The sequence below is a fragment of the Monodelphis domestica genome, chromosome 7, assembly GCF_027887165.1.
Source record: "Monodelphis domestica isolate mMonDom1 chromosome 7, mMonDom1.pri, whole genome shotgun sequence".
Lineage (NCBI taxonomy): Eukaryota > Metazoa > Chordata > Mammalia > Didelphimorphia > Didelphidae > Monodelphis > Monodelphis domestica.
In genome coordinates, this window is record NC_077233.1 from 191120736 (window position 1) to 191148607 (window position 27872).

Below are 27872 nucleotides of genomic sequence, written 5' to 3' on the forward strand. Positions count from 1 at the left end.
TTACATTTTAATAATTGAATTAAAATTTTAAAGACGGTGGCTAACTTGAAGGAACCTTATGGTGATTCCTTTTTTCAAACTGAATGATTGCTATCTTCTTTTGTTTCATCATTTCAGTTGTGTTGATTTCTTCTTGACCCCATTTGGACTTTTATGACAAAAATATGGGAGTGGCTTGCCAGTTCCTTCTCCAGCTCATTTTTTACAGATGAGTAAACTGAGGCTAACAGAGTTAATAAATGTCTGGGGTCAAATTTGAACTCATGCCTTCCTGACTCCAGGTCTGGTTCTCTATCTGCTGTGTTAACTAACTGCCCGATTGCCAAATACCTTATATATTTTACCAGTTTAGATTTGTGACTGGTGTGCATCCTTGAAGTGTGACATACCTTTATGATATGCAGAGAAATCTATAAGGCAAGTGTTTACAAACATCATCATAGCTAGCATTTCCATAGGATTTTGAGATTTGCAAAGCATTTAATGAATATTATCTGATTTTTTTATCCCTGCAACAATCTTAGGAGGTAGGTTTTATTATTAATCCTATTTTATAGATGAGAAAATTGAGACAACCAGAATTTAGATGAGTTGTTGCAGGTCATACAGCTAGAAAATGTCTGAGTCCATATTTGAACACATATCATCTAGCATCCAATTTCCATGCTGTATTCACTGTGCCAACATATTTGCATATTAATATGTACTAGTGGGATCTTAAGTTGAAGTTTTCCTTTATTTTGATATACTTTTCTCCACTAACATTAGGAAATCACAGAGGGAAATAATTTAAAATACCTAAGAGAATAGAACTATATTTTAGAAGGGACACCAGATTCAGATTTGGAAGATTTGTGATCTAGTCCTAATTCTTTAGTTAACCTAATGGTTTGCTTTGCCAGTCCCTTTATGGGTCTTTGCTCCATCTACTCAACATAAATTATGGATGTACCTAATAAATTACCTTATATTTCTTCATAGAATGTAAGCTTCTTAAGGGTAGGCATTCATGTTAGTTATGCTAGACCAATCACTTAATCTCTTTCTTGTTACACTTTTAAAATCTAACCAAAATACAAACACTGAGGATCATTATTTGTTCAAGCTTCCTTCCTCCACAATCTCCCCAACTTCTATTTAATGTTTATTTCTTCAATGTCCTCTAACTCTGTTGTAGAGTACAAAGAACTGTGGGGTTCAATTAAATATTAACTATGTTTTCTCTGTCTTTTCCATTTTGAAGATCATTTTTATTGATAGTAAAAATGGAAGCCAAATAGAGAAAGTTCAGCTTTCTCTATCATCTGTTACCACCATGCCATCTGCTCTGATCACACATATTTCTTCTTACTTTAATTGGAGAATTTTTTTAACCCTTGCTTCCTGTATTGATTCTAAGGCAAAAGAGCAGAGGAGGTTAAGTGGCTTGCTCAGGATCATACAGAAGTATGTAAAGTCAAATTTGAACCCAGAACCTTTTGACTTCAGGCCTGGTCCTCTATCTCCTGAGACATCCAGCTGCCCCTAGAGCAATGTAAAAAAAATTCTTTTTAACCTTTTTTTTCCCCTCAAGTCTTAGTTCATTCAATATTTTAGCCTTTCTGACCTTATAGATCCTATCCTTATTTGTATATACCTCCTTCTGTCATTTGTACACATCCTTTTAATATTCTAATAAGTTTTAGAAAGAATCCTGAATATTTATTAGTGATAAGATCTTGGGCACATCCTCCAGCTTTGCAGTATCTTAGCATCTTCATCTGTAAAATGAGAATGAATAATGTTTGCCATGATAGGAAGTTATGACATAGAGGATAAGAGTCTCTTATGAAGTCATATCAGTCTTTTGATTCCCATCTTTTTCTTATAGTTATATCATATGAATTTTCTTTTTAAGTTCCTCCCTCCCCCATCCTTCTTAGCCATCTTCTCTTTTAATGGCTCTAGCCATGGGACTAAAATTTTTATTTCTCTTCCTAAAATCTGTTGTCATATCTGATCATACCAAACATTTTTCCCCTCTAGTCTATCAAACTTGAAAATACATTCTAAATTAACTAATTATTTTTTAAAGAAATAAAATACATACTGCTAATTTTATCCATTTTAAGGTAGCTTGAGAGTTGGGAAGATTGGCCCACAGTGTCTTCTGTCAAGATAATTTTAGGGTTGTGACTTAAAATCTATATTTAATTGGTCACTGGGGAAAATCCCAAATAAAATACCCATCAGTCTGGAAATTTATGGTAATTTAATTAATATAGAGGGAAGGAATTTAAGGAGAAGGAGGGAAGAGGATATAGAATTTCTCCTGCCTGGCCTGTGCCAGGGGGAGTTTTAAAATCCCCACCTCTAGGTCTCTGAAGATTAGAGGCTTCTAGAGTATAAAGTTGGAAAGTAAAGGAGTAAAACTCAGCCAGAAACTCACCACCAAACCAGACAATAGATTGTAGTCACGCTAAGATGCCGAAAGGCCCAGCATGCTGCTATCAGCCAATTTTCTGCCTCAAAGAGTAGTGGAGAGAGGAAATGAGCCAATATATAGACCTTTCACCCTTGTGTCCTCTCCTCTAAATGCCCATTCTTTTAGACTTCTCATCTTCTTTGATTAGATTATATCTTTAGAGTTACTTAACACCTCTTTGTTAAGTTCACCTTTTGTGAGTTACTTAACCTTTTTGTGATTAATTTAATCTTTATAGTTACTTAACACCTTTTTGTATTAAGATTTTAAAATAGACTTAGCTTAAAGTTCTAGCTTCACTATAAAGTAAGAGTTAAGTACCTTCATTGTTCAATCAGGAGACTACAATTTTATCTTCCCCTAAAGTATGGTCTAAGTAGGGCAGAGTAATTTAGAGTTGCCAAGACATTCCTGATTTTGTTAAACTAAGTATCTTCATTGTTAGAATCAGAAAATAGCTAAATCCAATCTTCACACTCCCTACCAAATAATCCTCTTGACTTCTTGGAGAGGAAAAACCCAGTAAAGTCAGAACACAATAACTGGAGGTCTAGTCCCAAGAGAAGCTAGGAATGAATGGAAATATAAATCTTTATCAGTGACTTCTTCAGGATCTGGAAGTTAGTCTGCCATGATTATTTTCCAATAGACTTTCTCTCCCATACACAAAATCTTTCCTGATGAGTAAAAGTTGACTTGCCCTCTTCCTTCTTCTTCTAGCCTCAATATATGACCTGGATTCCCTCCACCAATATCCCAAGATTCCCAGATATGTATTCTGTTTCCTAGAATGTTAAACCACTTGATGCCAGTCATTTAACGAGTATTTATAACATAACCACATTGACTGGCCATCCCGGAAAGCATCATCATGCTTTCTATCTTATTTTTGCCCTCACTTATGAAATTTCCAACTGAAAACTACACCACTGAAATGCATACTATTTGTTAATAGAGGTTTTTACTATAACTAACAGGAATCTGAGTCTATTGCTCTTGGCTTCTTATTCCATGGCTGAGTTCCCAAACTCTTTACATGTGAAGTCAAAAGGAAGAAAACAAAAGGTGAAAAGAAAAACCTCCCTAAGATATTATTACTGTCTGTATATGCCTAATTCCAGCCCTGTGGTTTGGCTCTTTCCAATAAGGATGTGGTTATCTGCCAGACTAATACTGACTCAATTCAGATATACAGTAAACAATTGACTGTCTACCAAATACAATAAACCACACTGACAAACTTTTATTAAGCATTTGATATGTGCCAGACAACATGATGAGTTCTGAGGTTGGAAAGAAAGGCAAAATGGTACCTGCCATCTTTGAACTTGGAACTTACATTCAAATGGAGGAGAGACATCATGCAAATAATTAGGTATATAAGATATACAGAGAGAGGAAATGAAAAATAAGTAACCCCAGAGAAAAGCACTAGCAATTAGGGGGATTTGAGCTGAGATTTGAACATAAAAGGGGGGTTGGGGCACTGGGGAAGAATAGAGTATTACAGGCCTGAAAGAAAGTCAGTGCAAAGTCATGGAGATAGTAGATTGGGTGTGACATAAAAGAAACATCAAGTATGCTTTTGTAGCGGGATTGTAGAGTGTATAAAGTGACATATAATGAGATTGGGAAAATAGGAATGTATCAGTTGTGAGACACTTTAAATACCAAATAGAAGAGTTCACATTTGATCCTGGAGGTAAGAGATATAGTGAAGAACATTGAACAAAGGATTGATATGATTGAATCAATATTTAGAAAAATCACCATAGCATTTAAGTGAAAGGTGGATTGGAGAGGGAGATACTGAGGCAGGGCAATCAATCTAAAGTCTACTTCAGTAGTCCAGGAGAATTTAGGAGGACCTGTATTATGTTGGTAGCCCTGTGAGTGGAGAAAAATAGGGTACTTACAAGAGATATTATGTAGTTGGAAATGAAAAGCTCTGACAGAAGATTGGAAGTGTGAGGTGAGAGTGAGAAGTCAAGGATGAAATGAGAAGATAGTGGTGCCCTCCACAGTAACAGAGAAGTTGGAAAGAGAAAAGAGGGAGAGATAAGGTTCTCTATTCTCTCTTCCATGTTCCATTCATTCTTTTTAATTTAATTTAAATTTGTTACATTAAAATACCTAATTAATTGCCTCTTTCCCTTCCTCTCATTAGCAAAGTCATTTGTCATTTGACAAAAAGATAGATGGATTTGTAAAACTATGTTTTATTTCTATTTATCAGTCCTGTCTCCACAGATGGACATATACAAGTCATTATTAAACAATATTTATTTTGCTATATGTAATGTCTTCTTGGTTCTGCTCATTTCACTCTTAATGATTTCATGTATGTTTTTCCTGTTTTTCCAAAATTAATCTGCTCATCATATCTTGTGGCAAAGTAGTTTGCCACATTACAATCATATGCCACAATTTGTTTAGTAATGTCCCAACTGTGTTCTACCACTTTTTAGGTAACTAGACCTTTAGAATACAAAGAAGTTGCAAGTTCTTTTAATTCTTTAAACCAATACTAGTGAAACAAAGTACTTCTCACAAATAATGTGCCTAAAGAATCCAGACTTTTTTCTTTATGAATATTTTTCAAGTTTTTTTAACTCTATGATTCCTTGCCACCTCTCATGATATTATTGACGACTTCAATTTATATAGTGCTTTATGATTTCCAAAGCTCTCTCCCAACAATCAGGTGAGGGAAGTAATGCAAATATCATAATTCTCATTTTACACATGAGGAAATTGAGGCCCAGATAAGCACACTGTCTTCCCCACAGTTAATGTGTTAGAATCAGTTTTCAATTCCCTGTTCTTTTTGATTCTATATTATCTTCCCTTCTTATTCCTCCAATATACCTCAGCTGCTTCTCTAAGCAGATGAGATAAACAGTCTATACAAAGACATGGAAGTGGGAGAGGAAAGAATATAATCTGGAAATAGCTGGTTGTCCATTTTGCCTGGAATATGAAGCTGAAATAAGATCTGAAAAATAAGATGAAGGAGCTAGGTTATGAATTTGTGTATTGGTAAGAGCTTGGACTAGATGACCTCTCAGGTACCTGCCAAATTTGAGATTATAGGCCTATGAAAAGATTAAAGCAAAAAGAATGTCCCAATTTCCCTTCCCTCTATGAACTCTGCCATGGTCCAGGGAAAGAGCTAGGAAAAAAAATCAGTAAAATAATCCCTGGCATTTAGTCTAAGATTTCCTTCCTAAAGGCAATGTAGTCCCTTCCTCCATGCTTTATTCCAACTAATGAGACTGCCTTGTTAATAGATTTATGGCTAAGGGATAGGATAGAGAACATTATTAGGGAGAAAAATATGTGATGTTTCTCAACATTTTCTAAAAAAAGGAATAACTTTATGACAGAGGATTGTTGTTTTCCAAACTTGACAAAAAAAGAAAAGAAAAGAAAAGAAAACTTGTAAAAATCAATGGGCCATCCAAGGCAATATAGTGTGCCAGAAATCCCAATAATCAAGTAGAATGAGATGTTCTTATGCAAGTTTGTCATCCAAAATTGTCTGGAAAAACTGAACTTTATGAATACAATTATCAATCTTATATATGACAAATCTGAAAGTTTGGACAACTCCAGGTTTAAATTTTATTTTTTTGCCAATATTTGTGTTAAATAGAATAATCTGATTTAATTAAATGATACTGCCATTAAATCATGAGTGACCAAGATTGAAAAGTTAAAGCTTGCCATGTTTCTTTTCTTTTTAAAGAAAGTCTAAATTGGGAAGAAAAGTATTAAGAAATAAAGAAGACATAAGTGGCTGAAATATTTGTTTAAGGAATGCCAAGAAAGTAATATTATGAACTTCTGAGCCATAAAACTGTTTCTGGAACTGTCAGGCTTTTGTAAACATATAGTATTATTGGACAGGAGTTACATAACTTTGTTTTTCTGCAGGCATCTCTTTCCAGAGGCATGATGTTATTTTGTTCTTTATTCATCCATCTTTTCTTTCTCTTCTATAAAAAAGAAAATATAGTCTAGATATATTAAAGGCAATATTTTCTATATTTATATAAAGTCTTTTATGGGCAGCTCTGTGACTCATTGAGAGAGCCAGTCCTAGAAAAATAAGGTTCTGGTTTCAAATCTGTTGTCAGACACTTCCTTGCCATTTTACTCTGGGCAAGTTACTTAACACCAGTTGCCTAGCCCTTACCATTCTTCTACCTTGGACACAATACATAGTATTACTTCTAACACAGAAGGTAAGGGTTTTTTAAAAAGCCTTTTAAGATATAGTTAGACAGACAGATATATATAGACAGACAGACAGATAGATCTTTTGGGCAGTAGAGGGGAAAAGCTGAACCTGAAGTTTTTATAAAATTTGAGAATTTCCCCTATCCGTGCAGATCAGTAGATGCCTTAAAATTTATAATCTTAAAAGAGAAGTCACTAAGAGATTAGATGCAGAATGTGAGGGACTGAGGCTCACATCTTCCTTGGCTTGTGGATAAACTCTCTGATCACTAGACCATGCTGCCTCTCTTAAAGCAAATGCAAATTGTCACTTGATGCTGCATCTCCTGTCTCAAAATCATTCTTCCCTATTCAATATGAAGACAGCTAGGTGGCTCAGTGGATAGAGTGATGGGCCTGGAGTCAGGAAGACCTAAATTCAAATTCAACCTCCAGATACTCCCTAGCAATGTGAAAGTGGGTGAGTTTCTTAACCCTGTTTGCTTCAGCTTCCTCACTGTAAAATGAAAAAAGAAGAGACTGAACAACCACTCTAGTATCTTTGCCAAGAAAACCCTAAATGGGGTAAGGGATTAGGCATGACTGAAATAATTCAACAGTAACTGGATATGAAATCAAATTTGCTGTTCCTTCTATGCTCTTGATTCATTTTGTTGTTTTATTAATTTGTTCACACTAATTTGTGGATAAGTCATAAAGCTTTCTCTGTTATCCATCTTTGATGTGTGCATTTTAAAAGAGAGGTTTAGCCACGTGATGGAAAAACTTTCTGATGGTTACAAGGTCAGGCCTAATAGATAATGTCTAGTGGTAACTGACCTTTGAATTATATCTCATCACCTCATTGATGGTCTATTGTATATTTGATCACCCACTTAGGTTCTTGATTGTGAGCTATTGGTCAGATTGACAGTGTAGTGTTGTAGAAAGAATGATAGACTTGAAGATTAATGACATAAATTTGAATTCAGGTTCTATTGCTTAAAATTTTTGTGACCTTAGGTGAAGTTATAAAATTCCAATGAACATTTTTGTATATAAAATTTTTCCATAGGTCCAATTTATATACCTCTTCCTCTTAGACCTTTCCTGATTTCTTCTCTAACTAAAAGTAATCTTCCCTACCCACTTCGTATTTCATCTATTTGTTCTCTATTATATACTTACATATTTTCATCAATTATATTTATCCAGGTATTTTTCTTATCTCTCTTTGATGAAATTTTAAATGTCTTAAGGACAGGAATATTTTATTATGTCTTTGTATGGCAAATTAGGGGATCTCTTTCTCTTCCTACCTCATCCCCCCCCCATTAAAAGATTGGGAAGAATAATGTCCACAAAGGTAAATATGCCTGGGTAAGACTAGAAACCTTTGGAAGAAAAAGAAACATAGAAGGAAGAATCAAAGATATAAGGAAGTAGTGGTACCCAGGTAGAAAATACCTGGTGTTTTTGTGGCATCAGATAGTACCAACTGACTAGAGAATTTTTAAGAGTCATCCTTGCCTTAGCTGAGAAAATGGTAGAGTTGAGAAGCACTATGAGAAATGGTTAAAAAATTATGGAGAAAGAAAAAAAATTCCCCATCCATTTCTTATCTTCCATTATGAATGAAAAGAGAGCATTGGGTCATGGCAAAGTTTAGGGGCAGTGGAAAAGGTGGTGAGGAAAAAGAGGTGAAGATCTGCCGAAGTAATACTCATATTAGGAATTGTGTCTAACTACAACTTATATCTTTGGGATTAAGGGTTCCTCATTCCATGTCCCTCCCTGACAGGGTAAATTGCAAAGGAGGTGATGACCTTCTTTGGTAAAAGAGGTCCTACACCCCACACTTCCTACACCGGTGAACTCATCGGTCTGGACCCTACCCCTGTTCTATTCCTAACACCAAGCATAGTGCCTACTAGATGCTTCTTAAATTGACTTGAATTGGTGCAAATAGACCCTTACCATTCACCTATGATTTTAAAAGAAATTGATTCTTCAGTATTTTGGAGGAAAGATACCTTTAGTGTTATGCAAAAAGCAAATTGATTATTCTTTCACGTTGCTTATAACATGGCAAAAGGCTGTATTATGTCAACTGAAGAAAATCTGATGTTGGCGCAACTTGAGAACTTTAGGAATCATACTTCCAGTAACAGTAGCTGATGCCAGCCAAGATGTGTTCTTAACAGAAAGTGTTTTGTGTACTTTCTTTTTTACATGGAGCAAAGTTAGGAAATAATATTTGGTACCTTTCCAAGGAGGAAATATCCATTAAAAATAGCAACCAGAAACTATAACATTTAATAAGACTTGTGAAACTTTTTGTTCAAACCACAATTTTTTGAGCATTGCTTAGTCATAGATCAGGAAAAAAAATGCTTTTTAGGCTGTCCAGGACTCTGCTCACACTTCTCTTGTTAGAATTGTGCAATGCTTTTCAAGCATACTCTTAGACTGTTTTCCATCACTGTCATTATCAATTTCACAAGCAACATCCCAACAAGCAACAGCCCTGAGAACAACATCCCACGATTCTCCAAACCCCTTGTTACTATTATTCTAAAGATTTGTGAAATAGGAATACTGTGAAATTATTGAATCTTCTTAAGGGAATTGTTTTAAGATGAGGAAACCAGTAGCCAAATTCTACAAATGTAGTCTTCAAAACTATGAAAATTTATGTTTCTTTTGATTGGCTCTTAAAATTTCTCTTTATATCCTCAGTGCCCAGAACAATGACTAATGGTTACTAAACCTTGTTGGTTGATTGATTAAAGATGGTATATAGCCCTCAGGGACTACCTTGCTGAAGGGAGATGAAATATGTACCCAAATGATCAGGGATATATATATCTACATCTGGAAAGACTGTAGCTGCCTTTATTTTACAGATGAGGAAACTGAGTTTCAGTTTAATTCAAAATAGAACATGTTAATGCTGAGGTGAGATCTAGAGTCATGAGAGATTTGAGGAGGAAGAGATTACTTTTGGGTGGGAGAAATCAGAGAAGAGTTGATGGCAGGAGAGCTACATGGGCCTTGAAGGGAAACACTGCAATAGGTAGAAATGGAGGATTAATAGGTAGAACGAGAGGGAGTGAAAGAAAATTAAATCTTTGTTTACCATATACTCTGAGATCCAACATGTGCTCTAAAAATGCATTTATAAATCACTAATAAAATAGAATCTTTTTTTAGTGAGAAACTCTGAAAATAAAAATGGAATAATCAAATGTATTGCTATATTGGCCAGCCCCTAGTTGATTTCATGCTATTGACATTTTTCTGAGGCATTAATATTTGCTTTACTAAATCCAAATTCTAAACAAAGAAATTAGGAAAATAACAATCACAGATTGAAAGTAAATTCTTAGACTATTTTACATCCTGCCTGGTAATTGAAAAAATAATAATTATTATCTAAGCTTTGTGATAATGGGACCAGAATCTAATGTATTTTCTCTTTAATACTTATTTGAAAGGAAGTGTAAACATTTCATGAAATTAATGAACAAATGGAGGACTATTATTTTGTAAAACTGAACCATAATTCAGTTAATTATGTTAATCCATAATTCAGTTAATCCAAAAAATGTTTTGGAGAAAGTAATTTGAGAAATGTAATTGGGATATCAAACCCCCCAACAGAGTATAACTCCACAACTGATGGATAAGATCAAATGTCACCCACTGAAACTGCAGGTAATAAAAATAAATATAAAATAGATGAGGTTAATTCACCTAAGAGGGTCCTCTTTTTGCTGCAGTAAGTTGTTTTACCTGATTTGTCATTGAGTTCATAAATTTTGACATGCCTTCTTTAAAGTTTTATTGATATAATTTGTTTATGTTTTTTGCTCTCAAGTTTACTTTCTATTAGGAGAAACAACCTATAGGTATAAAAGGAAATAATATACATTGAAATGTTTCGTGGTATTTTGCATAGATGTATTCTATGCTTTGTATAGTTTTAATTTTTTTAAGATTCTATTTTACCATTACATGTAATAACAATTTTCAACATAGGTTTTCCAAAATTATATAATACAAATTGTCTCCCTTCCTCCCTTTCCTCTCTGTGCCAAGATCTGGTAAGCAATTTGATTTGTATTACAGATGTATTACCATGCTAAACATACTTCTATTATACTGATCATTGTTATAAAAGAATACTCATGTAAAATCAAAACCCCCAATTAAAGGCACAAATAGAACTAAAGTAAAATAGTGTACTTTAATCTGAATTTTGACTCCAACAGTAGATGGCATTCTTTGCCACAAGTCCTTCAGAACTGTCCTGGATCATTGTATTGCTGAGAATAGTGAAGTCTTTCACAGTTGATCATCATAGAGTATTGTTATTACTATATAAAATGTTCTGGTTCTACTTATCTCACTCTGTATCAGTTCACGTAGGTCTTTCCATCTTTTTCTGAACTCATCCTTTCCATTGTTTCTAAGAGCACAATAGCATTCCATCACCATAATATACCACAATTTGTTCAGCTTTCCACAATTGATGGATATCCCCTCAATTTCTAATTCTTTGCCACAACAAAAAGGCTATAAATATTTTATAGAACTAAGTCCTTTTCCCCTTTTTGATCATTTTTCATCAGTGTATAAGTTTTCAAAATTGTTCATTTTTATATTGGTGATATATAAACTGTCCTTCTACCTCCTTCTCTCTTCCTCATCTCTTAAACATGCTAATACTCCATCACATTCCTGTACCACAGCTTGTTCAACCATTCTTCCATTGATAGGCATTCCCTTGGTTTCCAGTTATTTTTGCCATTACAAAGTGTAAATATTTTTGTATGTTAAAAAAGGATCTTTTCTTCTGTCTTTGATTCTCTAGCAGTGGAATAACAGGTTCAATAGACATACATTGCTTATAATTCCAGATTATTTTGTGGAATGGTCATACCCATTCATAAATTCACCATTATATCATCAATGTGCTTGTTTTCCCATAGCACATGCAATATTTAACATTTTTCTTTTCTCTGCCATTTGGATGAATAGGAGATGAAATTTCGGAATTGCTCTAGTTGGCATTTTCTAGAATTAGAATTTCTAGATTTAGAATATTTTTTTCATATGGCTAAAGATATCTTGAGTTTCTTCCTTTGAGAACTGTCTTTTCATATCTTTAGAGCATGTATCAATTAGGAAGTGGCTCTTTTGTATTATAAATCTCATCAGTTCTTTACAGTGAAGCATTTAAATGATACAGTAATGTGATATGTAGGAATTGTTCTTGATAAAAAGATGTATCTCTTTCTTCATTAAAGACTGGAATAAAAGTGGGAATGTTATAAATTAATCTTGTAATCAGGACATATTTAGCCATTTCTTCTTTATATTAAACAAGCCCAAGTTTCTTTAAACCTTTCTTCATGGAATCAGTTTTCATCCCACTAATTTCTTTTATTTTTCTGCAGTGGGTCCTCATTAGATAGCAGGGACTATATTTTGGCTTACTTTTATGTCGTCAGGGTTTAGTACATTTCCTGTCACATAGTGGGTACTTTAAAAAATGCTTTTTGGGAGCAGTTAGGTGTCTTAGTGGGTAGAGAGCCAGGCCCATAGCTGGAAGGTCTTGGGTTCAAATATGTCCTCAGATGCTTCTTAGCTGTGTGACTCTGGGCAAGTCACTGAACCCATTGCCTAGTCCTTAACACTTTTCTGATTTGGAACTGATACCTAATATTGATTCTAACATTGGAAGGTAAGATGTTTTTTATAAATGTTTTTTTATTGTCTTTGTGTAGTGTGGTGATGGCATAGTGCCTGGTGTGTATTGAATGCTTAATAAGTGCTCTATTTATCTACTTACCTATTACATATTCTAAAAGCTAGAAGCAATGTATGTGACTTTGATAACTCCAAATTTCCTTCAGTTAACCATAATTTTTTAAATTGAGGTGATATTGCACTGGTGTCCTTATAGGTGCACAGAATCTATAATACTCCCTCATAATTATCTCTTTACTATTTGAGGCTATTTGAGATCTACCTACCAATGATCCTGGAATACCAGAAACTATCGATTTGTTTATCCCCCTCTTGTGGCCACCAGATAGCCCCTGCTAGAGTTAGAAAGTTTCTGTTCCTCCAATTTTGGTTTGTGTATCTTTACTGAGCCAGTTTATCAATGTCCTTTCAAAAGTGGTACCCATGTGTGAAATCTATATCAGATTGCTTACCATCTCAGTGAGGGCAGAATAGGGGAGAGAGAGTGGGAAGAAGGGAGAGAATTTGGAACTTGAACTTTTTTTCTTTTTTTTTAAACCCTTACCTTCCAGCTTGGAATCAATACCGTGTATTGGTTCCAAGGCAGAAGAGTGGTAACGGCTAGGCAATGGGGGTCAAGTGACTTGCCCAGGGTCACACAGCTGGGAGGTGTCTGAGGTCAGATTTGAACCCAGGACCTCCCATCTCTAAACCTGGCTCTCAATCCACTGAGCTACCCAGCTACCCCCGGAACTCAAACTTTTAAAAAATGAATGTCAAAAAAAATTGTTTTTACATGTAATTTGGGAAAAGATAAAATATTATTTTTAATTTTTAAAAGAAATATAATAAAAATAGATTTCATATAAAAAAGGGAAAGTAAATATTGTGCCTAGAATTGAACACAATCCTCTAGACAGGTCTGACTAAGACGTAATACATTGAGATGATCATTTAATTATTGGAAAGTGCAGCCTAAGGTTGCATTAGCTTTTTGGTTGCTATATCACAAGGTTGATTCATATGGAGCCTGGAGTCTTCTAAAATACCTAGATTCTTTTCTAGACAAGCTGCTGTTTAGCCATATCTCTCCCTCACTCTTGTGTTGTTGATTTTTTGATCCCAAGTGGAAGACTTAATGTTTATCCCTAATATAAACTGCAATGTGAATGAAATGAGATAATATATGCAAAGTACTTTACAAACCCTCAGGCAGGATACAAATATTAACTATAATTATTATTTGTGTCCCAGACATCCAGTACACACAGCCCCTGATACTAGTTTGTTGTTGTTCGGTTATTTCCATCATATCCAACTCTTTGGGACTGAATTTAGGATTTCCGTGACAGAGATACTGGAGTGGTTTATCATTTCCTTCTCCAGCTCATTTTACAGAGGAGGAAACTGAGGCAAACAAGGTTAAGTGCCTTGCCCACAGCCACACAGCTATGTGTCTGAGACTGGATTTGAACTCAGAAAGATGAGTTTTCCTGACTCTAAGTCTGGCACTCTATCCACTTCACCATCTAGCTGCAACCCTTAATAAATGTTTGTAAATGGTTTGCTTACTTAGATTGTCCTTTTTTTTATTTTCCGGGTCTGCTTTTACCATTTTTAATCTGTTTTAACAACTTGCTTAAACCCCAAATGAAATATTGGACATCACTGTGAAAGTCGTGTTCCTTGCTTTTTATCTCACAGCTTGCCCATCTGGGACATATAAGCCTGAAGGCTCACCAGGGGGCATCAGCACTTGTATTCCATGCCCTGATGAAAACCACACATCCCCACCCGGAAGTACTTCCCCAGAGGACTGTGTCTGCAAGGAAGGCTATCAGGCAGCAGGCTACGCATGTCAAGGTTAGTTCCCCATACGAAAATTAAAAAAAAATAAGCAGAAAATATACACATTTTGCTTTTCTTGTGGAAAATTTTTTTCTAGTTTGGGTTGATGATTTATACATACTAATGCATAATTCTGTTTTAATTCCAGGGAGGAAGTATTGGGGAGTTAAGGGATCTGCGAGTCTATAGGGCTGTCTTTAGTGCAAGCAGAATTATCAATATAGCCTGAGACAAATATGAAATGATAAGAAAGGGGAAAGGCCAAAATGCCAATACTAGTAAGAATTCACACTCAGCTAGCATTGTTGTAGTCATGTTCTAAGTTTGGTTCATTAATTCCTTCATTTTCTAAATTAGAATTTCTAAATAGGATATTTAGATTGATATGCCATTCATCATAATTATCTACATTGAATTTTGTACTAATTATGCCTCATCATGATTTCAGTATATTACAGATTGGCTTAAGAAATTAAATGGGAATTTGGGAAGTTTCCCAAAAGCTGCAGACAGCACACAAAGGCCATCAGATAACACAGAAAAAGTTTAGAACCTCAGGAATGCATAAAATATATGTATAGTACTCTTTAATATCAACACATTTTAACTTAATATCATAAACATATACATTTGTTTTTTAAGTTAAAATAAGTTAAAATCTGTGAAAAGCTTGCCAAAGCCAGCAGCCGACACAAAGATTAGAAATGAAGAGCTATCTTAGAAAGTTTAGTAACTTATAAATGCACATAAGGTACTCTTAACATCCCATGAAAGGTAAAAAGAAAAAGAAAACGTGTTCTCTGGTATGAAGGCCAAAACATTTTGCATGCATTTCCCGATCGTGGGCACCATGCCGCTGAGAAAGACTTGGGATGTGGAAGAGATGCCTGTACTGTGCTTACAACCTCCAGGGGACTTAGATAATTGCGATTACCCTCCCCATTTTCAAATGGAGAACACTGACAGCAACTAGAAGTGACTTTCCCAAAGCTTTACCATTAGCAAGCATCAGAGCTGGGATTCAGAGTAGCTCTCCTGTTTCCAAGTCCAGTGAGCACCTGTGGACAAGACACTGTACAAGATAGATTCGTGCCAATTCGTTATTTTAACCCAGAGTGTCCAGCTGAGGCAAAAATCGGCTGCTAACTGATTCTTCTCTGCTAGACTTGGCTATTAAGATCCAGCCTTCAAAAAGCTGGATTTTGCTTTAGAAGATTTCTATTAGGACAACTCCGTAACAGAGTGGTTTTACTGTTAGCCCTGGAGTCAAGAAGACTCATCTTCCTGAGCTCAAATCTGGCCTCAGAGGCTAGCTAGGTGTCCCTGGACAAGTCACTTTGCCATCTTTGCCTCAGTTTCCTCCACTGTAATATGAGCCGGAGAAAGAAATGGCAAACTCTGGTATATTCGCAAAGAAAACCATAGATGAGGTGACAAAGAGTGGGACAGGAGTGAAAAATGACTCCACAAGATTTTGGTCCAAGTCCTTGTTCTGTTGCTTAATAGCCACTCCGTCTTGGGCTATTCCTCTGTAAAGCGGTGGGTGGGGAATCTAATGTTTGTATGAATTCCAATCAACAGACCAGATTCATCAGATTCATTTCATGCTCAATATGAAACTTTGCTGTAGAGAACAACTGAGTTTAACCTTTTCAAAAACTGTTTTTGTTCAACTTAACCATTAGTGGTCCACTGCCCTGCCCTGAGACCTCCTGACAATGGCTACTTTATTCAGAACATCTGCAACAACCACTTTAATGCCGCCTGTGGAATCCGTTGTCATACTGGATTTGAATTAGTGGGAAGCAGCATTCGCCTCTGTCAGCCCAATGGTTTGTGGTCTGGTTCTGAAAGTTCCTGCCGAGGTATGAAGATCACCAAGTGAACTTGCTTACTGATCGCTGTTTGTCCTCCCTGGTTTAAAGACTGATGTAAACTGATGTTTAAAACTCCGCCATTCTATTGATTCTTTAGACTACTGGATGATTAATTAGTCCCAGAAAGAGGAGGAAGTTTTTAATCAGAGCAACTGAGTTTGCTTGGCAGCCTAGGATAAACAATCTTTCACATTCTTTCCCACAAGAGGAACTGCATTTTCTTCACATTTAGATTACTCTCATGAATCTAAGAGGGAAATGGAATTACAAAAAAATATTTTGCCCCCAGGAATATATAGGAAATATATACCTAATGGGATTTTTTCTCTGCTGCATTTGCATGTTCTGAGATGAATTGGAAGAAACTCCACTGGGGGGGAAATAACATTAGAGGAAAACCAAGAAGTAATCCTTTGGATTCTATCTTAAGAACCCCAAGAAATACTTAATGAGAAATATACAAAAGAAAGTAATAAGATATTTTCTAGAGAGGCTTAGTGAGCAAAAACAGATTTATAGATTATACTAAAGAAAAAAGATAAATATATCAAAATTCATGAGTCATGCAAGTAATAGATAAATGTATAACCCTGAACATTTCTTTATGAGTGGATAAATCAATCAGCCAAAAACACTTTTAAGAACCTAATATGTGCCCAGCATGGTGCTAAGCTAGGAGTGCAGAGAAAGGCAAAATACAGTCCCTTCTTTCAAGAGTCTTCTTGCCTGTCCATGGACAGAAGAGGCTTGAAAGGTTAGAAGGAAGAAAGGTTTTATAACATGAGAGGACCAACTAAAGAAATCCCACCTCACCGTATGGACCCTTGGAAAGAAACTGTTTCTTTTAATAAAGAAAGAAGGGCACTGGGGAGAATTCAGAAATGGAAGTTCTGTTAATATGAGGTTGACTTAAAATGACTGTTTTTTCTTTCCTTTGTTAGGAGATTTCCTTTCCTGAAGAAATCCTTAAAAAAAAAAAAGAATCCTTGCTTTCTGTCCTAGAATACATACTAAGTATTAAGACCAAGGCAGAAGAGCAGTAAGGGTTAGGCAACTGGGGTTAAGTGACTTGTCCAGGGTCACACAGTTAGGAAGTGTCTGAGGCCAGATTTGATCCCAGGCTCTCCTGACTCCCAGCCTGGAGCTCTATTCATTGTACTATCTAGCTGTTCCTTCCTTCCTTCCTGGAGTAATTCTAAGCATTCGGTGTATGCAATGAATTTGTGGCTAAAAAACCGAGCTTTACAGTCTGATAGTTGATGAAGTCTTAAACATGGAGTCAGGAACACCTGGGACAGATCCCAGCTCGGACACTTATGAGCTGTACAACCCTGAACAAGTCACTTAACCTCTCTAAATTTGCTTCCTCATTTACAAAATGAGAATTTTTCTCAGCACTGTTGTCAAGGTTCAAATGGGAAAATGTATAGGAATGCTGAAATTACCGTGCTAGACAAATGCCTGTTTGTTGATATTAATACGTTAGTGCAAATATTACCTTCCACAGAATACCTTTCCAAAGCCTCCCAGATGCTAATTCCTTTCTTCTTCACCTACCCTCTACCCCAAAAATTACTTTATATTAACTTTGTGCCTATCATTTTACACATACTCCTAATTATACCCCCCCCCTTTGTATGTAAGCTTCTTGAGGACAGAATCAGTGACATTTAGCAGGCACTTAAAAATGCTTGTTGTTGATTTCTGACCCCCCCACCCCACCCCAAGATATAAGCTGTGATAAAATGGATTCTCTTTTATTCATGGAAATGATACTGTTAATACGATCAGCAATAGGGCATATCCTTGGCATTGTTTTTCCTCTGGTGCTGAGATTCTGAACTGCTTGATCCACACATTTGGCTCTGTTTGTGTGAACATGGCTAGACATTTGCGACATATCTGTCTAGAATCCGGGGTGCAGGTCACAGCGATGGGACAGAAGGTAAAGTATTCCCATGTTGGGAGACCTCTATCTCTCTCTCTCTGATTCTGTCTCCCTCCCTCTCTGTCTCTCCCTATAAACTGCCTAATGACTCAGTTTTAAAATGTAATATTATCTGTGTTTTGTTGTATTCTATTCAATATTTTTGTTACGTTTTGTTCTGGTTCAGCAGCACTTAGGAGAGTTGAGGACTGGTTGTGTAACAGATATACTGTAGACAACTCTCTAAGATTAAGTTGCACAGATTTCAAATTGCATTGGTAGTTGTAGTTTTATCACTTGAATGTTTTTTATACCGATGAAAGCATAGATCCAAACCCTATTCCAATTACAGTTTCTCTCTGTCTCTCTCTGTCTCTCTGTCTCTCTCTCTCTCTCTTTCTTTCCCTCCCTCTCTCTGTCTCTGTCTCTGTCTCTGTCTCTCTCTCTCACACACACACAGAGGGTGTGAGTCTCTTGATTCTCATCCCTCGCCACCATATACATATACCAGTAGAGTTTGGAGGATTGATTAAATTGTCTTTTGGGGTGTGATTTTGAAGGGTACAAATCCTACATTTATTCTGTGAACATGTTTTATCCTGCAGGTAGAATTTGTCTCATGTTTTATATCCCTAATACCTGGGGCTTCAGTAGATGCTTAATAAACACAAACTTGATTTTTAAAAATAATTTATGGAGGGGGGCAGCTGGGTGACTCCGTAGATTGAGAGCCAGGCTTAGAGAAGGGAGGTCCTGGGTTCAAATTTGACCCCAGAAACTTCCCAGCTGTGTGACCCTGGGCAAGTCACTTGACCTCTATTGCCTAGCCCTCACCGCTCTTCTGCCTTGGAACCAATATGTGGTATTGATTCTAAAATGGGAAGTAAGGGTTTTAAAAAACTAAAATAAAATAACTTATATCATGCCTGGTGCAATTCAGTTCAAACAGTAGAAGTTTAATAATTCTATTGCATTGATAATAATGATGAATTTTGCTCCCAAATTCAAAATGAAGGCTTACCTCTTTGAATGTCCTAACTAAATGGTTCCATAAAACTTGGCCAAATGTATGCTTGTAGGGGAAGGGAGGTTAGGAGAAAATATTAGTTTTACAGGAAACGAAATGTGTTGTGTAATTGAACCTTGAGGAAGTAGAGCCATTTACAAACTTGAATTCCATGGCCTTTCAGTGATTGCCCGAATCAAGGATTAGAGTGTGTGAAAAAACAATAAGGATAGAAACAATCCTGGAAGAGAATGATAGAAGTTGAGTTCTGTTCTGTTAAAAGGTGACTGATGGAGGCAGAGGATAGAGAAGGAAATTATCCCTACATTATTTTGGAGTTAGGAGACTAGGGCACAAATCTGGACTGGTATAAGGTAAATTGAGAGTCCTAGGATCACAAATGTATAGCTGGAAGGGAATATTTGGGTTATATACTCATTTCAGGATGGGGGGCTGTTATAGTGGAGTTTGGTTATAATGTCTTGTTCTGTGAAATTGAGCTAGTTGAAATAATACTGTGTGGCTTACACCTGGACTATTTTGACCCCCACAGATATTATTCATGTGATTAAGACCTGAGGGGCTAGGGGTTCTTGTGCATTTTGGAAAGACACACGGGTTCCTTGTTTCACATTTCCCATCACATTACAGAATATGCTTCTCTGTTATTTATGTAATAACTACTGGGAAAATTATTGAAAGAGGCCAGATTTTCCTTATTTTGACACCAGTTGAAAAGAGCCTGGTGGTTTGCCTTCCCCATTAGCACTGCCAGTCATTTGGTAAAATTAACTCATCTACTTTGGGGAATGCATCCAAGGGCCTACACTAAAACAGATGGTAGATTTAAAAGATTCAATCTCTCTTATTTTGCCCTGTTCCATTTCAACCGTGCTATTATTTAATTTCTTGTAAAAGTCTGACTCACAAAATTCCAATACTGATTCCTAAATTTTACAATTGTGAACCTAGGCCACAATGCAATCATTGAGATGATAGTGTATTCACTTAATTTTTAAAAAGAAGGGTGGGTAAGCACATTCAGCTAAATTTAATATGAATTACCCTCATGTATATTTCAAAGTAGTGCCTTTGGAACACTCTGAGACAGCACTGGGAGGCACTCAAGGTGTAGACTAGAAAGATTGCCACTGGTGTACCCAATGTCTACACCCTGGGTCAAAGCCTTGGTGATTTCATATTTACTATGTCACTCTATCCAGATAAATAGTATGAATTCAATGAAAAAGTCCAGAAAATTATTAAAACACTTGGGCTTCCTTGATGGCACAATGGTGATCTCCATGCATTTTTTTACATATGAAAGAAATCAAGGTTTAAAAAAGCCTTCTGCTGTCATATTTTCCCATATTATTAGCAATACTGTGATATCTCTAAGTTGTGTTATGGAAATTGGTGATATAACTTAAATAGTGATATAATTATCATTCTTGCATTTACCTAGTTAAACCGTAGACCATTTCTTTTTTTTGGAACATAGTTCGGACGTGCCCTCAACTCCGCAAGCCTGAGAATGGTCAAATCAGTTGTACATCAGGTGAAACATTATATAGGACGATGTGCTTGGTTACCTGTGATGAGGGATACAGACTGGAAGGCAGTCCCAGACTCACTTGTCAAGGAAATTCTCAGTGGGATGGGATAGAACCCCGGTGTGTGGGTAAGTTTTCAATCATTAAATGACTTTGCTACATATCTAACCATCCAATGTTTTCTTGTGCTGACCTCATCCTCAAACATGACTCACAAAAAATAATGAAGGTATATAAAATGTCATAATCTCTAGCTGTATATGTATTTGTCACATATTGCCTAATTGACCTGGAATCATTGAGAAACGAGGGGTTTGTTCTTTTGCATAAGTGAATTTTCCAAGTGGTTAAGTTTCATAAAGCACAAAAATTGTATTTCAAGCATCTGAGATGGATATGGATCCAAATTGTATTCTGATTCCACTACTTCAAGTGTGGTCTTACAAGGGCAGAATAGAATAGAACTGTTATTTCTCTTGGTCAGAATGCTTAACCTCTACTGATGCAACCTAGGAGAACATCCGTTGTTTTGACTCAGATCCTATTGAGTTTGAAGTCCACTAAAACCCCTGGGTCTTTTTCATAGAAACAGTTGTCTCTCCATGCCTGTTCTAAATCATAATTGTGAAGCTGATTTTTTAAACTTTAATATAAGACTTTACATTTGTTTCAATTAAATTTAACTAGATTTGGTCCATCTTTTTTGACCTTTAGAAATGTTTATGGATGCTGACTTATACAATATGTAAACTCTCCCTTCTGGATTAACTTTGTCGCTACATTGGTTAAACAGGCCAACTCTGCTTTCAGGAAAATTCATGCCTAAAAATATTAAATAACATAGAATCAAGTACGGTTCCTTGGTGAACTCCCATAGAGACCATGCTCAGAGTCGATACTGACCTACTAATGATAGCTCTTTGAGTTGACTCATTCAGCAAATTCCTGAATACTCCTAACTGTACAATTATCTGGCTGTATCTGTCGACCTTGTTTAAAAGTATAGCATGACCTTCAAACACTACTGAAATGTCAGCTGTTATATTTAAAATAGTTGATGCCTTAAACTGTAAGGGTTAAAATGGTTGAAGACTTAAATTGTGATAGTTATAAGAGTGGGTGAGTAAATTGTGACTGCAGAAAATATGTTTCACTACAGTGTCTTGGTTTTAAATCAAATATAAGGTGGTCGTCAGGGAAATATTCCCAATTATGAATATACCCAAGTCAACTGGGTTTTATAGAGAATTTAATTAATAATACAATGAGGAATTAAAGAAAAGAGAGAAAGAGAGAAAAAGGAAATAAGTATGAAGGGCCTTAAGCCAACATGGCCTAGACCTGAGTCTTAAGAGAGAGAGATCAGTCAGTCAGTCTTTTATCACTCACCACAAGGTCTGTCTAAGCAAGGATTCTAGTGACAGAGTCTCCTCAGAGAAGAGTTCCAGCCAGAGTCCTCCTCAAAGAGCCTTCCAGCCAGAGACTATTTCAAAGGGCCTCTCTCAAGAGCCTCCAGAGGCACAGAGTCCCCTCAGAGGAGCTCCAGCGAGACCTCCTTAGAGATTGTCCTCCAAGAGCTTCCCTTCTCCAGAGCCTCTCCTCAAGAGATTGTCCAAAAGGATCTTTTATAAGAGATCTTCCTCAAAAGGATTGTCTTTCAAGAGATTCTGCTTTTTCTTATATAGGGGGTTTTCTCCTATGTTACCTCCCCTAAGTTCTTCCATCTACCAATCACAGTAGACATTTTCCAAGGGACAGCCCATTCTGAATTCACTGCTGGGTCGACTAATCCCTTTAGTAAATTTGAATCAGAAAAAACACTGCTGGGTCGACTAATCCCTTTAGTATGTTTGAACCAGAAAAACTTCTGAATAAGTTTTCACCTCTTTGCTCCTGGCAAGTTTACAAGTTGCCTGACCTTTAATAGGTACTTAGCACCCCATTGTATTAATTCTAAAAATAGGCATGGCTTAAAGAACTTTTTGCCTCATTATAAGTATGGGCCCAAGTACTTTCATTGTTTAGCAAGGAGTTCTCTCCCCCAAAGCAGTCCCAAGTATAGGTGGAGCAGAGGTCCTCCCATTTCTGATCCAAGTAGAGTTCTCACTGTCAAAATGGGGAATGTTCCCAGTAGGGAATTGTTCCAATGGAGAATTCCCCAATGTGGAACTTTTTAACATTCACAAGTCTGAGAAATTTCAAGATTTACACAGCCTACCATAACTAAGTACATTATGAAAATCTAAGCATAATGAAATCTTAGAATATAAAATAAGTATACTACATCCAAGAATGCTATGAGATGCAAGATACTGCCCTGCACTTATAGTCCAGAAAAACCTGTGTTCAAGTTCAAGCTCTAGAGCTAGCTGTAGGTATGACTGGACAAATAATTAATCTCTTAAAACCCTTGCTGTCCTTAATTGTAAAATAGGGTCAATAATATAACTACCTGCTTCACAGGATCATGGCAATTGGAAAACATTTTTATTGTCTACACATTCTCTTTCTGATTACCAGCAGAAATTATTTTGGTTGGATATATTCTTCATGAAGTCATCCTGGCTTTTAATGATGATTGGTCACTTTCTTTTCTTTATATTTTATTTATATATATATATATATGTATATATATTAATAAATTTATTTTATATTTTATAATTTTTTTCTTTGAAATTCCATTTATTTTATTTGATACATTTTAAAACATTTTTAGAATAGACTTTAAACTTCCAAATGGATTGTAAGAGAGGAAAATAGATCCAGCATACAGAAAGAGTAAGGCAATCAGGGGAAGAGAAGGACAAGGAGGACAGAAGATTTCAAAAAAGGAACAGAGAAGAGCTGAGGAGATACTTCCAGATCACCTCACTTCTCTTTGGGAACTCCTCTAGAGTGGTTGGTCTAAGAGAAACCTCTGAGACAGAAGACCTTCTGAGTAGTGACCACCTCTCATTGAACTCAACCCCCTTGGATACAGATGAATATAAAAGGAGTGGATGGGACTTTATTATAAAGGTATCCACCCAAAGAAGACCTCTCTCTATCCCCAAAAGTTATCCCGTGAACTTCATGCTACATCTAGGGTAGATAGAAGTCAGGACAGAGATCACAACTGACCAATGAGGGTCAGGCAAACAGCCTGGATCCCCAGGATTTGGGGAGGGGGTCAGTTGTTAGTCTTTTTTTTTTAGTTCTTTTTTAAAAAACATTATTTTATTTGGTCATTTTCATATATTGTTCATTGGAAACATCATTTTCTTTTCCTCCCTCCCAACCCCCCGACCCCTTCCCTAGCCTACGCACGATTCGTCTGGGTATCACATGTGTCCTTGCTCTGAACCCATTTCCTTGTTGTTGGTATTTGCATTAGGGCGCTCATTTAGCATCTCTCCTGGATCATGTCCCCTCAACCTCTGTAGTCAAGCAGTTGCTTTTCATCGGTGTTTTTACTCCCTCAGTTTGTCCTCTGCTTGAGGATAGTTTTTATTTTTTTCCTCGTAGATCGCTGCAGGTTGTTCAGGGACATTGTAAAGCCATTACTGGAGAAGTCCATTATGTTCTCTTGTACCACAATGTGTCAGTCTCTGTGTACAATGTTCTCTTGGTTCTGCTCCTCTCACTCTGCATCACTTCCTGGAGGTTGTTCCAGAATTATTTTATAATTTTTTAATTAAAAAAAATTAAGCCCTTACTTTCAGTCTTAGATTTAATACTGTGTATTGGTTCCAAGGTGGAAGAGTGGTAAAGGCTAGGCAATGGGGGTCAAGTGACTTGCCCAGGGTCACACAGCTTGGAAGTGTCTGAGATCAGATTAAAACCCAGGACCTCCCATCTCTGGGCCTGGCTCTCAATCTACTGAGCAACCCAGTTGCCCTCAATTGGTCCCTTTCTAAATATTGTCTGTCTCTTTAATTTTTCCAGCAATTAAACCCACTGACCTATAATTTGCTGAAACTGTCTTAATGAGAGAAATATTCACCCTATAGCATTTGCCATTGTCTACAACCTTTCAAAGATCACTGATAGATGCCAAGCAATTATACACACCAACATTCTTTCATTCTCCTCAGGCAGAGGTATCAAACATGTGACCCAGAAGCTGAATTACTTGGAAAATATTTAACAAAATAAATAAAAATACCACAGAACAGAGATGTTAACATGTGTTTTTCTAAATTAGTCATCCCATCTACTCTGGGCATCAGACAACCCCTTCTTTGAACTTCTTCTTACCCTGAACATACATAAAACAAAGCAAAAAAACAAAAAACAAAAAAAACACTCTTGTTTTCCTTATCATCCATTGCCAACCTTCACCTATTATGGGCTTAGGATTCCTAATACCATTCTGACAAAATCATGTTACTTTTCATTCTTGATGGACCTTTGTTCTTGGAACAGATTGTGTCTGATCAAAGACAATAGTTTAAGAAGAGAGACCTTGGACCCTTTTTCTCTAAGGTCAACATGTGGCCCTGTGAGAACAAGCCATAGTCCTTTTCATCAGTGGAGAAATTGGAAGATACAGGGTCATGAGTATCTAAAGGATGGGAGAATAAGTCTAAGAAATTGGAGGATACCGCCTTGTGAGTATCCAAAGGATGAAAGAATAAGTCTGTGGGAATTCAGAGTCTGGGAGTCCAGGAGTCAGAGTCTACATTGGGTTATGCATCAACTCCAGAATCAATGCCTCAAGGAGCAACCTTGGACATATCCCAGCAGTAGCTGAAACAAGACCACATTCTGGAATCGTGCCTCATTCAGGTTTATGAGATTAGTGCTATATAGTAAGTGTACTAAATCTGAGCCTCCTCTCTCAAGAGACCTAAGATGGGTTAGGAGAGAATATACCTTCAAGGTGTTATGTAACTGTACTCTTGTCATAGACTTGGAGTAAATATTCCTTACTAAAAGCTTTTTTTGAAAAAGAAAATAAATGAACCACAATACTTTTAAAAATTAATTCTCATTTATTTATCCATCTATACTTTCATATTCTCTATATTTAAAAAAGAACCTGAGTTGATTGATACACTTTCTGTATGCAGATAAAGAGTATTTTGGAGTCAGAAAATATGGATTCAAATACTGGCAGTAATACTGTTTACTATTTGTGTGACTTTAAGTAAGTTATTTAACCTGTCTTGGTCTCAGTTTCTACATGTCAAAAAAATAAGAGCATTGGGCTGGCTGACCTCTAAGATCCTTCACACTTCTGAATCCTTGATGTCACTGGCAGCTCCCTCTTTCCTTTTCTCATCAGAATCATGGCTGCCTAGATCTCTAGAATTTCACTCTTGAGAGCTTCCTATTTCTCTTTGGCTTACTTCTGCAGAATTTTGGGCCACTAGATACTATCATTTCTTTTGCTAAATCATTTGAAATCTACTTTGTCCAAACCTAGACTGCATTTTTGGACAATGATCAGCTCTCCTCTCCTTTTTCATGAACTATTTGATGAAGTTGTCCTTTGTGCCTAAGGTCTCCATCATTTATTCAGCTGTCTTTTTCTTCCTTATTGGATGGAATAAGATCCAGAGTAACAATTCCCTTGTTCCTTCTGTAGCCACTAGAGTATGAAATTATCATTATGGCAAATCACAAATTTTTCAACTACTCTCCTGTTGGTAGAAGGTGCTCCAGCAAATATTCCAATTGTCAAAGCAATCCAAAAATTATGTATATATGTACATTCAACATTTAGATACTAAATGTACCTATTTATTTACATGCTATCTCCTCCAATATAATGGAAGCTTCTTGAGGGTAGGGACTGTTTTTGCCTTGCTTTGTATGTACAATCCTTAGCTCAGTTCTCAACACATAGTAAGTGTGTACTAATAAGTGCTTGTTTATTGATTGTTCCTTTTATATAACTAAATACAATGGAATGCAAACACTACAGATCAGCACTTGGTTTCTTGTTTTATTGAGGAGTCAGCCATAAGTAATGGAGAAAATTTTAATAAGGCAGTATCTTTTGTACATTTAACCCAAAAAGCCAGTTTATTGACATTTATTGAGCACATCCCCGAGTGTATTATTTGATACTGTCAAATGGCACAATATTTGTAAAGCATTTAGCATGTCTGGCACAAAATAGGCAAAATATAAATACTTATTCCTTTCTTCCCTTGCCATGCCCAAGACATAAACACTCTTTATTCTCTAGAGGTCATCACAAGATTCTACTTATCCTCCATAATAACTGAAGCCAGATCCTCAGTCTTCCTTAAATGATTATTAAGCTGAGAGCTAGCTTCTCCCAAATCCCTCCCAGTAACATCAAGAATAATTAAAAATATATTAACAAAGTAGATACTGTCCCCAAAGTCTTGGGGCAATTTTAAGATTTAATTATTTAAATTTATTAAGCATTAGTTTTCATAGCTTTTAACCACAATAAGACTTTGGGAACACCTTATATAATGGAAAAGAACAACGGATTTGCAGTTAGTATAAACTTATTTCTTTTCTAAGAGGGGCCTTCAAAGTTGCTTAACCCTTAACAGTATAGACCACTGACTGTGAACCTTTTAGATACTGAATGTCCAAACTGCAACCCTCACACCGCATGTTAACCACCCCCACCTCTTACCCCAGTCAGGGAAAGGAGGAAGTGCTCCCATTGGGCTGCTGGACAGAGGGCCAAGTGATGTGAGAAATGTTCTCAAGCACATGTGAAGAGGGGGAAGGGAGCAGACCCTTCCGGCACATGTGGCATAGGTTCACCAATATGGCTCCAGACTGTCCATGATAATTTTGTTTCCCTTGTACCTAGCATAGTGATTATATGAAGACATCTCAGCCCCAAGCTCAGCATTAAGAGTCCTAACCCTAACCTCATCTTCTTTATCTCACTAACTCTATGCCTCAGTTTCAAATGGACGTAAAACTAAAGGCATGTCATTCACATATTTTATGATGTCCAATTACAAATAGAAAACAAGTCCCAGTAAATGTGAATTTGAAAATACACTGTTTCTATCCTTAGTCATTTTGTAACTGTGCAACCCTGGACAAGTAACTTAACCTCAGTTACCTAGCCCTTACTACTCTTTTGCATTGGAACTAATACCTTGTATCAATTGTAAGACAAAAGGTGAGGGTTTTTTAAAAAGAACTCAGTAAAATTTAGTGTTGGACATCATAGATAAAGGCCATCAGTTGGTCACAAGTCACTGGTAGCAAAGAAAATTCTACAATGAGTTATTTTTAA

The 27872-nt window shown here is 36.4% G+C and overlaps 1 protein-coding gene across 1 annotated transcript in view; it reads left to right on the forward strand.

The window, feature by feature from the left end:
• The window catches only part of SVEP1 (sushi, von Willebrand factor type A, EGF and pentraxin domain containing 1), a 341958-nt gene that overhangs the window by 129122 nt on the left and 184964 nt on the right, over nucleotides 1–27872 (forward strand). The window contains exons 4-6 of the mRNA XM_001374596.5: nucleotides 14144–14302; nucleotides 15973–16152; nucleotides 20599–20778. Of these exons, the coding sequence (XP_001374633.2) occupies nucleotides 14144–14302; nucleotides 15973–16152; nucleotides 20599–20778 (519 nt within the window). The remainder of the gene's footprint in view (nucleotides 1–14143; nucleotides 14303–15972; nucleotides 16153–20598; nucleotides 20779–27872) is intronic.